Source organism: Phoxinus phoxinus, assembly GCF_949152265.1.
Source record: "Phoxinus phoxinus genome assembly, chromosome: 23".
In the NCBI taxonomy this organism is placed as follows: Eukaryota; Metazoa; Chordata; class Actinopteri; order Cypriniformes; family Leuciscidae; genus Phoxinus; species Phoxinus phoxinus.
Window position 1 is genome coordinate 3,633,606 of NC_136898.1, and position 12,779 is coordinate 3,646,384.

The window sequence follows — 12,779 nt, forward strand, 5'->3', positions numbered from 1 at the left end:
AAGGCATAGCTTGATGACGCCGTGAATGGAGGTGAAGATGACATCTCCCATGATTCCACACTCAGCAGAAATCATGTTCTTAGATGAGCTAATGCATTTAAGGTTTATTAATGTTGCTGTGGTATGTAGCAGGGCGCGCTGAGAGCCTGCGGTTTTAATAATTATGCTTGTATGCAGTTGTGCTGTTTATGTCTATTACAATTAAAGTAACATTTAACGTTTGCCGATTCCAGCCTCCATCAAGTTACGTTTGTTTGATCACTTAATAATATTAATGAGATAAAATAATGTGAATTTATTTCATATATCATATAGCAGCCCCAAGTGCTCCATTGACCGTTCGCAAAGACCCGCCCCCTTAGTTACTGTCGCTATATCTGACAAGCTACGCCGCTCTCTCACACACACCATGTTCTCACGCAGTGAAAAATACATCGCAGAGCAGTTGTCAGGAGACTGACAACGCGCTGACAGACAGGACAGACCAGGTATGATATTTGATATTAAACAAAGTCTCACCTTTCAAATTTGGTCATTTTTTGTAAAGAAATTTAAACAAATATCGTTTTGTGGCTCTTTAATGTGTCTGACAGATCGCTGTAGAGCCTCAGTTAAAGCTGCTCGTGAACAGATCATCTCTTCCTTCTAGTTCATTTATAGCATCAAATAAACATGAATGAACATCAGGAGGAATGTTGTTTTAACCGCGGAAAGGCGTCAGTACACTCCGCATCTCAAGTTCAAATCCTCTAATGTTAATCTACTAACTCTCCTGACTGCTCTGTCGGACATGTGTTGAAAGTTATGTTATAAGTTAACGTTACACTGTGTTCGCTCGGTGGCTGCTATGAGACACGTTGCACACTGCAGTAAGCTAGACTGATATTAGAATATCATATTAATAAAACCTGGATGACTTGTGCTGCTAAACGGCATGCAATTCATTTAAAAGTATATTGTATGAAGGAGAAAATCCTGTATTACTGTTACTACAAATAAAGCTCTTTCTGATTATACTATGTTAGCCACTTGACAAAATAGTGATATCTGATTTACCTTTTGAGTACAAACATGTTACTCTTGTTTTCTTGAATAACACCAAGACTAAACTTCTTGAGCTATATAACAATGATTATTTTTCTGTCGATAAAGGTATCCGAACAGTTGCTCACCTGTCTAATAAAACATAATATATTGAAGCGTCTTTGGTCTTACCATGGTTTCTTTCTACAGAGGTAAAACCGAAAATCGGGGTGATGCGGATATAATGTCATTGACATGAGACACAATGACACAGACCGGGTACAATGGTTAAAATGGCTGATTTCTCTGGCTTGTATTCAGTTGCACACAAGTGTGAAAATAGTCAAATAGTCATAACAAAAAAAAAAGTTTTGATTTTGTGTCAGAGCAGATAATTTTAAACATGTGGGTCAAATGGGACCTTGAACACAAAGGTATGAAGTATTATTTTAACACAATACGAGTTCATAATTTCTCATATTTTATATATTTTTAGTCTCTGACAAGCTGCAATAGAAGTTATGTTTAAAAACATGACTTTTTTTTAAAATTGTTTTGCATGGAAACAAATAGGGGGCATATTGACCCCCAACACAAATGGAAAGTTACATTTAATACAATTAAAAAGCCAATGTAGCTTTAAAAACAGTCTAAAATTGTAACATTTATATTTTAATCCTTTCCACTCTAACGCACAACCTTGAGTGGCTTCAAATGTGGCTCCTCCAATGAGATCCTAGTATCATCTGACAATATTTTGTATCAACCTTTTCTACAATGAACCCTGTACTAGGAACATGCCGTTCGTGACAAATAGTTCAGTAGAAGACGTGTGACACACCTCCAATAAACTGCACCATTGTTAAAATGCTAATCTATGACACGCATCGTAAACAATGTTGCTGATCCGGTTTTCACGAATGCATGACATCACTGATGACTCACCGGTAGTGCGTAGGATCCAGGAGGCCATATATCTCTTTATCCTCAGTGGAAATGCCGGCCAACATAAAGTAGAAGATGTGGAAGTTCTGCTCACCCTCATCCTGGTGAACCACACGGGATTTCTCCAGGAGGTACTCGTTGATTTTGGCCCCTTTGACTACAAAAAACATTCAAGTTAATGTTCAATCAAAGAATATCGAATTGATTTATTGGCACAGAAACACACCCAGTGGAAGCTGGCAAGTTATATCCATTACGGTCAGAGAGAAGAGTGTTATCTTTTTACAAACCTGAAGAGTTCTGGAAGCGAAGCTGGATATACTTCCCGAAGCGACTGCTGTTGTCATTCATGACCGTCTGCGCATTTCCGAAGGCCTCGAGAAGTGGATTCACCTATTTCAACACAACCAGACACACTCATGTTAGGCAGAATCGAAACAGAAAAAAGGTTAATCGCAGAATGCACCAAAAAAAGTTGTTTGGGATAATGTCTACGTTTTGGTCACAACATCAATTCTCATGCTTTCATTCGTTTTTTTTCATAGTTTTCATACCAAATATGTAAGAGCGTGTAAATACGGTTGAGGAACATTGGGCCTCATTTATTAAAAATAATAAAAAGTGGCGTTGCATTATCACTTTTTATTCTGCGTTTAGACGAGCGTTATGGGGGGGAAATCTGCGTGCATATGGTGACGCAAAAGTGTGTGAAATTCGATGTAGTGTGCACTCCAGACGGCTAGGTGGCAATGTGAAGCACTGACAGTGAAAGAGACGCTGACACAGTTTTTCAGGTTTAATACGGTAAAGCTGCTGCTTTAACCCTCCGTGCTCTTCGAGTGTCGCTCAGATTTGTTTATTTTTTGTCAATGAAATTAATGCAATATTTTAGTTTGATAATGTTTTGTTATTTTCCTGTACTGGTGCATGACTGTGACGTACACGCATACACGATGCCTTCACTGTCTAGCAGACTTTTGCGTTTTTACCCTTTAGACGGGAACGCGATGGTGGAGCGTTTTTAAAATTTCCACTCTGGAGGGTGGTTTCACTTTTTTGTTTTTAAGCCCCAAAAACGCCGTCGCCGTGTAAACGAAAGGCACATCCGATAAAATATTTTTACGTTTTCACCCGCGAGCGTTCTCGTGTAAACAGGGCCTAAAGCATATATTCAAGCGCAAATACTGGAAAAAGTCTGTTTGATCTTTGCTGAGCAGCACTAGACTAGATACTAGAGATCTTACAATTCACAAGTGATAGTGCTCGAGACGTCGTCCGACTCGAAGCCAGTTGTCGACTGTGGACGCAGTGCTAGAATATAAATATTATTAAGTGCTGACTGTAGACCAGGGGTGGGGAACGTTGGTCCTGGAGAGCCACTGTCCTGGAGAGTTTAGTTCTAACCCTAATCAAACACACCTGAACCAGCTGATCAATGTCTTTAGGATCATTAAGGCTACAATCAGATGAGTTTTTATCAGGGTTGGAGGAAACCAACCTAAACTCTGCAGGACAGTGGCTCTCCAGGACGACGTTCCCCACCCCTGCTGTAGACGCTTGGGTGTCGACTGGAGACGCCCCAGGTAAACTTAAGTCAGGTGCGTAGGGAAAATCTACGATACGATCCAAACCCATAAGACTTTCGTTCATCTTCAGAACACAAATGAAGATCTTTTTGATGAAATTTGAGAGCTTTCTATCCCTCCATTGACAGCCTAAGCAACTACCACTTCCAAGGCCCAGAAAGGTAGTAAAGACATCATTAAAGTAATCCATGTGACTCCAGTGGTTTAACCTCAATTATATGAAGCGATGCAAAATAAATGAATTGCCCCTTTTATTTACAAAATATGAATCTCCAACGCACGTTCACGAGAGCACTACGACGCATGCGTGTAGTGTTGACATGAGAGTAGGGCTGCACGATATGAGGAAAAGCTGCGATGTGCGATAACATTGTTTAATATTGCGATGACGATATGACTTGCGATAAATGTGATTGTTAACTATACTGTTCCCATGTCTTAGTGCTTTAATAGGTTCTTTGCGTGATAGGTCAAACGTTTATTACCTGCCTGGTTCAGAATACACGATTTTAGCGCGATTTTGGCACGATCCGTTTGACGTATGGGTGTCGTGGAGATTCGTAATAACGACAACGGGCGTCGGGACGCAAGATTCGATCGTTTCATCTCGTATAGTGTGCCATAGTGGGCGACAACCTACGTCGCGTCTGCGATGCTTCACTACAGAAAGACTATAGCATGTTTAATTCTTTAACGGTCCTCCACGACGGGTTGAATATGTGAGCGAGGCGAGACGTGAGTGAGTGCAACAGTGAGTGTGTGTGTGCGCCAGTGAGCGTATGTGTGTATGTATGTGTGTGTGTGTGTGTGTGCGTGCGTGAGTGAGCGAGGGACAGTGAGTGTTTGTGTGTCTGTGCGTGCGAGTGAATGTTTGCGAGTGAATGTGTGTGTGTGACGGCACGCACGCGATGACTGGTCGGAAAGCAACGTGTTGTCTGACATGTTTCTTGTCCACAACAAGATTTTAGGAGTCAAAAACGTGTAAATTAGTGCTAATCTGAACCAGGCATTATTCATCGTGTCAGGCTGTCTGTTGCGATGTGTTCATCGCGGGAGTTCATATCGCGATGACGATGAAAATTCGATGTATCGTTCAGCCCTACATGACAGTAGACGCTGTCGTGTGAATGCATGTCAGAGATTAATATTTTGTAAATAATGTGGTAAGTTATGTTTTTCTGCACAAATAAAACACTTGCGTCACTTCATAAAATTGAGGTTAAACCACTGGAGTCACATGATGTTTAATGATGTCTTTACTACCTTTCTGGGCCTTGAAAGTGGTAGTTGCTTAGGCATTTTTGGGTAAACTAACCGTTTAAACGGTGTTCAGTCTGCCAACATTTGGAAATCAAACATTTCTCATCAAATTCTTCCAAGAGAAAATTATCTTTTTATTTTATATTTTATATACTGTATTTCAACTATTGACTCATTTGTTTTTGTTTTTAATTAGGATTAATTTTATCTGATAACTATTTTATTCATAATATAACTATCAAAGAGCAATAAGACTTTCCTCTGGGACAATTTTGACAACTTTGGCCATGAACCAAAAGCAAAAGAAAACTGGTAATTTGGACTGCTGAATCTGTGCTATGTTCTGGAGATCCTAAAACTAGTTATTCCACTTTAGGAGGCGAGAACAAAGTTTGTTTGCACACAAACACTCATGCCTCCATGCAAACATACAATATGAAAACAGAAAATATTCTTCAAGATAAGAGTCTTAAGCCTTAAAGCACCTCACAAACTCTAGAGACAGGATGTTGACATGTGTTATAAGGAAGCTTATGTGTTAAAAAGAGAAGTCACATCAAGCAAAGGTCGCTAACGCCATGCGCAAATGGGGGTCAAAGTGCATCACACCTTGATCGGGTAATATCACAGCAAGATTTTCCTGAATCACATTGGCGAATGAACCGTTTTGGCTGATGCAATTCTCTAGAGAGTCAAGGTCACTTCCTAAACTTCTCAGATGTCTCTCTGAACTCCCCCGGACATCCTGTTTTACTGAGAGTACTGTGAGACAAGGGGAAATGTTAAGGTTTGGGAACCTTTGTGAACACTTTGGCAGTCTGTTTGAGTGCTCAAACATGTCAAAGTATTGGCTTAACTACCTACCTATCTGTCTGTCTGACCAATGACAGTCGGATGAAGTGTTTAGGAAACACTTAAACGCTCAAACTTAAATGTTATCAGAGCATCCGTTATGTTTTAGTATTATTAGCATGAGCATTTTCACAATGATGGTACAAAATTGTTTGTTCTGAGTGCCACAACTTTTAATAGTTCCCACAATGAATGTTTATAACGTTCAAATAACGCAAACGGTACAGTCTAGAGATAAAACGTTTTCAACAAGAAATCAACATTCGTAGATAGAACGTCTTTAAGAACATTGTACTAACGTTCCTGGACAATTTAAGTTTGCCATAGTCAAAACCTAAAGCATTCTGACTACATTAATTTGTTTATTTAAGTGGTGGATCTATGTAAACTTATGTAAAGTAGATCTACTGTGTTAAATTGCATTTGACTGCATATTAAACACACAGATGTCATATTTCTCACTCTCTCTGCTGGTTCTGCAGACAAAGATCATGAAAAGCACAATTATGGTAACTATAAAGACTGCCGTATATCAACATGTGTTATTAGTGGGGTGTGAAAATAACCAACCATCATGAGTTTTCTCAAGAAACATCATGAGATTACAGAAGACACTTGAAAGTTTCTCATATCTCACTCGAAAACACATCGACATTTACAACGTTTAAGCAAGTTTCTCATTTCATCAGAAATGATGCTATAAAAAAAAAGAAGCATATGATGTGCCAAGAACTGGACATGATATGTGTAACCTTTTAAGAACTAGACATTTCACTTCCTGAAAGTGCATCTCACTATAACATCAGCAAATTCATTCCATTTCAATGACCTGAAGCAACACAAGAAACTTATATTGTCATCCTAGTTTACACCTGGTGTTTCGACTAATCAAGATATTGTGTAATCGACAAATCAGCCAACCTGCTGTTGAAACCAGAAATGCATGACATGTGCAATGGAAACTGGATGTTTTGTAATGTGTACATTGTTGTAGTTGAATGGCAGATCTAAATTTAATTGTGAGCATGACAACAAGGAAATGTGTTTTATAGTATCACAGGTACGACATATAAAGGGAGGGTCAGAAGGCAAACGATGATATCGTATCACAACACTAAACCGAACCAGGAAAAACTGCACTTTGATGAAGGAACAAACAGAAATAACCCGAAACGTGAACATCTGTTCCTCAAACCAACCCGAAACCTCAAATTACAGACAGACGGACAGAATATATATAACAGTCGCACCCATATGAAACCGCTTGAGTATTTATATGTACAAAATTTGAGAAGGATATATCAAAGAGCTTGTTCCTTTAAAAAAATACAAAATAATAGTCGCTAGCCTAAAATAATCTAATTTGCTACTATAATAAACTTTATTTTATATAGCGCCTTTACATAAAAATATGAAATTAAAAGATACACATAACAGTGCAGGCAGTAAAAACTAACCAAACTATAAAAATAAAAAGCCAATATAATAGCAAACAAAGTAATCACATGATAATCTATAAGGGTACCCTGGAAATCCAGAGTTCTCGCGAGAGCACAAGTTGAATTTGCTCAGCGAGTTACTCTGGTGTCGTGTGTCGAGTAATGGTGCTCATTAAATATGCCCTTGTATCTGAACTGCACCAATCACATCGGGTTATCTGTCATTAGTAAACATTGCAAGATGGCTATGGATGAACACCAGTTGTTTGAAACGGCTTTGGGCGCTACAATGAAAGAGTTAGACTTGGCTTTTTCTCTAGAAGAGGAACAGAAGACTGCGCTCGAATCGCTCCTTTGCGTTCCTTGCTGGTAAATGAGCGTATGCGGCTTAGACTGTGTATTGTTGTGATTGGTCGTAGTGTTATCCAATTGCGTGCAGTGAGATTTTCAAATGCATGCTTGGTTGCATGCATTTCCAGGCTACTATAAGGGGGCATTTGATCTGATAAAACAGCCCAAGTGTCAAGGCCGATATCTTTATATTTATTTTTATTATAAATATACTTTTTTTTTTATAAATATACGTCTTTTGCTTGGCTGATGTGTCCGAAGCTTTTAATTTGACAGGTGTGTGGGACTTTTATTTTGAAAACTTCTGAGCATCCATTCTCCGTATAACTTACGTTTACTGGCTGCTGTTTAAAAATTATTAGACAGAGATGTTAAACAAAGAAAGTCAACAGTCTAAACAGTAAAACTTTTATAGCGTTTGCTTTTCGATTATTGGTGATAGAAAAGCAAAGGCTATAATACGTTCTCATCTCGTCAGCATTCAGCAAATACGCATTTGTAGCCTGGCTCCGCCCTCCTACGTACTTCCGCTCAATTTTCATTTTCCTTCAGTACTAGGTCTGGGATTGTGGTGTATTCTTTGGTTTTCTGAAATCAAAATTTCACCGGTCCAATCAGCGAACAGAGGGAGTGGCTGAGAACGATGACGTTGATGTCGTGCGTTACTTTGAGTTGTAGTTCAGTAATGGCACAGAGAAAGATGCGAGCGATCACTGATCACTACACAGCATTTGCGGCAGATCCGAACCGAGCGCAGCGGCGTATTGTTAATGATTAGACCCAGCTTCGACAGTTGACTGAATACATTATCACTGTCCTTACGGTACGTTCACACGGGGCGTGAGCGTCAACGCTTCCCATTGACTTTGAATGGGTGACGTCAAGCGTTGCCGAAAAGGATTGTGGATCCGTCGGCGGCGCTTCACTGGCGTTGCTCGCGGCAGAAGTTGAGAATTTTTCAACTTCTGCCGCGAGCAACGCCAGTGAAGCGCCGCAGACGGAAGCGTCAGCCAATCAGGATCGCTCTATGCAAATACAGTAGCCAGGCGGCAGCCAATCACGTTCTTCACGTTCATCCTGTCATTCCTGTCTAATTTCATTGGCTGACGCTGCTATGACCATGGCGTCTGCCAAACTTCAGCCACGCCTTCCGTCAAGCGTTGACGCTGAAGCCCCGTGTGAACGTACCGTAAGTGTCAAACATACATTTAGAATTTGTAATTGTTCCGTGAATTCTTAAATTCGAAGAACTAAACCTGCAGCTCTCGTTGACAGACATCTTATTCTAAACGCAATCCTCTGATCATTCGGATACGTGTTTACGGCCGGTTCAGGCGCATGACATACGTCACGACCAAACGTTAGCGATTGGTTATGGCAGATCCTGAGTGGCTCTGGGCAGATCCAATAGTTTAAAACTTCAACAGAGTACCCGGCTACAAGGAAGTTAACGCTTGTCAATGGAGAGAGGCCAGACTCTCAGTACAAATGAAATGTACGAGAGTCTGGTAGAACCAGGGGCCGGTTTCACAAAGCTATTTTAGACCGGTCTATAGTGTTAGACAAGTCTAAAATTTGCTCATAGACTGGTCTAATGCAAGTTCACAAAAATAAAGACTGACTTAATTTAGACCAAAAAAATTAGACATCTTACCCCCAGGCTAACTTCGGTCTAAGACTCTATGTTACCTTGGCAACCAGCAGTAACAATCAGTTACATCACAAACAGCCAAAATAAAAGGGAAAATGGCTCATAATTTGAGGTTTGCAGACAACGGGGAGAGCGCTGAGAAGGGAAAGGGTTTTTAGGGACCGCAGTAACCTACTGGAAATATATAATAATGAGGACTTCATCGCCGGTTTCGTTTTTGTATCTTTTCTGTACGTCTTTAACGCTCAACGGTCGGATTAACGCTGTTAACTGTCATAGCAATCTTTTTTTTTTCAAACATTTTTTCTTGTTACTACATTCTCCGCTAAATTTCCCAAGTAAAATGTCCTTTTAACTGTTATACTCCTCCAACAAACACATATTTTCTGCTGGGATAAACTGCACTGAGCGGCAGAATGCGCTTACTCGATCCGCCATGTTTTTTGTTTTGAAAAGTGTCTTAGTTTACCCAGAATGCATTGCAGTGTAGTCCTACTTAAGATAGTCAAAGTCTTAAGTGCTTTGTGAAACGGTCTGATTTAGATGTCTATCTGAAGTCTGACTATCTACTTTATCTAAGCCATAGTCAAAGTCTATCTTTGTGAAACCGGCCCCAGGCTAACACATTTGTATTATTTAAATTGAACCGTGTTGATAATTACTTATTATCAACGTAATTTAAATATAAATTTTTATTGAAAAACGTTTTGGGTGGTTGACCAAATAATGGTCAACCACCAGCTAAATCATAATTGTCAATTTCTAGGAGCACACTAGCAGGAACATGAACTGAAAGCCACAAATCTCTGATTTCATGGACTCTTTAAGCCATTCCCAAAAATACATTATAAACAAGCAAATTAAACACACCCCATGTACCCACCATTTGAATATGTCAGAAACCACATGTGTCTTTAAAACACATACACACCAAGCAGTGGCGACAAGGGTGGGGCGCAGTTTCAACTTCCTGTCTGTAAATCTAACACCCGACCACCTGAACGCAGCGGGAAATCTCAACACGCATCACTCTCTCTGTGCAAACCTGGTGGCTTTATTCAAATGAACGCTGGCAGATGCACCTGACAGGACTCACCTGCAGGATCTGCTGCTCTAGCTGAGAGTTGGCCTTGCACAGCTCCATGATGTGTCTCAGCAGCAGTTTGGTGCTCTCGGTTTTACCCGCGCCGCTCTCACCACTGCGGGACAAACAGATACAACGTGTTAAACTGTTAGTATAAGAGTGTTACAAAGGCCATTGGTCTTACAAAAGGGGTAACTCAAGGGCATCTAGATACAAGAGCAAACAAAACATAGATTTTGACTTTATTGAATGATGTTATTTAAGAATTTCAAATTCTCAATACTGATGTTTTGGTTTGCTTACAATTCTCAAGAAAAAAAAATACAGTAGCGTACATTAAATTTCGTAACAAAAACCAAGACATAAATACATTTATTGATATACACATTAGAATAAAAATGTAATTTATTCTATTTATATTGTTTATTTATATATATATATATATACATATATGTGTGTGTGTGTGTGTGTGTGTGTGTGTGTGTGTACAAGACAGCACAGCACTTAAAGTATTTATATTATATATATATAAAACATTAGAATTTTAATTATTTATATTGTTAATTTTATAAATATATAAGTGTGTGTATATATATTATATATATATATATATATATACACACACACACACACACACACATAAATATAAATAAATAAATACACAAGCAGACACACACACACACAGACACACACACAGACACACATAAATATAAATAAATAAATACACAAGCAAGCATACACATAAACACACGCACACAGACACACACACACACACATAAATATAAATAAATAAATACACAAGCAAGCATACACATACACAGACACACACAGAGACACACACACACATAAATATAAATAAATAAATACACAAGCAAGCATACACACACACACACACATAAATATAAATATAAATAAATAAATACACAAGCAAGCATACACATACACACACAGACACAGACAGACACACACACACACACACACACATAAATATAAATAAATAAATACACAAGCAAGCATACACATACACACACAGACACAGACACACACACACACACACACACACACATAAATATAAATAAATAAATACACAAGCAAGCATACACATACACACACACAGACACAAATAATTTCTTCAAATCTTTTACAATACGATCCAGACATGTTCTTGACAGTTAGTAGGAGATTCACCCACAAACTAAAACCTGGAAGTAATATCAATATATTCGTCAATTTACATCCAAATAATCACAATCTGGGGAGCTACAATAACATTAGGACATCAAACATCTCTCTGCTTTCCAAATATAGCAGCGTTATTAATAACTAATGAAACAAGCATTCTTCTACGGCTGTTTTTTTATGTCTTGCCTTGTCATTGTGTGCATAAGAGGCATTCTTCCCTGTCGTCTGGGAGACTATCAGCCTCCGTCCACTGGTACTGGTCTCATTCATGGACGGCTGTATGGTTAGTTACTAGGGGTGACGACACCATTGGGCGCTATTTAGGGTTTTACGGTTTACGTAATCAGAGAAATTCTGTTTCTTAGAGACTGTGAGAAACAAACTTTTTGTTTTTTAGCACTGCCCTGTTCCCAATCAATGCACAGAAAGCATCCGAGAAATCAACCATGAGGCTCCATTTCTGAAAAATACATTAAGCCGACTACTCTAATGGTAAAGCAGTCGTGCAGAGTCTCGGAGGAAGGAGGAAAAAACTTAAATGTGATACCGGATCCAGTAACGAGTACAGCTATCATCCATACTATTGAGTTATGGAGAAATCAAGTGACTAATATCCATCTGAAGCTTTCAAGGTGAGTATCATACGGGACGAAACTGAAACTAGACAAGGAAAGTTCGACAAGAATGATGATTAGGTAAAGTCTGAAGGTTGTGAAGTTTAAAGGTTATACAGGACAGATTTGTTTGACTAATGGAGTTTGATTAACTCTCAAATCGGAATAAGAGTTAAAGTTACTCAAGTCAGAAGGGTGTGCCTGAAAACTTTCTCAAATTTGGGATAAAAATAAACCCTAACTCAAGTTTGTACAATAACAGCATGTCAATAAATTTCTGCTTGTGTTTACAAATGAAACAGACACGAGGAGCCTTATTTGATATGCCAAAAATGTATTTTCTTGTCTCTGCATGTCTGGGAAAACAAACATGACTGGGCAAGGAATGTCATACTGTACTGACTCATGTCACTATACAACCATATAAAAGTACTGAAACCTTTCCTGGAGAAAGCAATGGTTTTGGTGAATTAATTTGATTGTAACAAACCTGATCACGATACACTGGTTCTTGGGTCCCGTGGCCAGTCGTCCCAACATGGACTGATATGCTCGATCCGCCACAGCAAATATATGAGGGGGCAAAGACTTCTTCTCATGGCACTTATACCGCTCAGACACCTGCAAATGGATTTGAGTCAAAATATCAGTTTAATTATTCATTTAAACATGTTTTCTACAGTGTTTTCATCTATATAAGCCAAAGAAACGCATTCTTACCTGTTTTTCATAGATTGAAAGATATTTAAATGGGTTAATAGCCACCAAGATGTCTCCTATATAGGTCTGTAA

The 12,779-nt window shown here is 39.0% G+C and overlaps 1 protein-coding gene across 1 annotated transcript in view; it reads right to left on the reverse strand.

Moving 5' to 3' along the window:
* The window catches only part of LOC306991371 (myosin-IIIb), a 44,444-nt gene that overhangs the window by 30,778 nt on the left and 887 nt on the right, over positions 1-12,779 (reverse strand). Inside the window, exons 2-6 of the mRNA XM_079599125.1 lie at positions 12,708-12,773; positions 12,478-12,608; positions 10,204-10,306; positions 2,259-2,361; positions 1,969-2,125 (exon numbers count right to left, since the gene is read on the reverse strand). Coding sequence (XP_079455251.1) covers positions 1,969-2,125; positions 2,259-2,361; positions 10,204-10,306; positions 12,478-12,608; positions 12,708-12,773 — 560 coding nt within the window. The remainder of the gene's footprint in view (positions 1-1,968; positions 2,126-2,258; positions 2,362-10,203; positions 10,307-12,477; positions 12,609-12,707; positions 12,774-12,779) is intronic.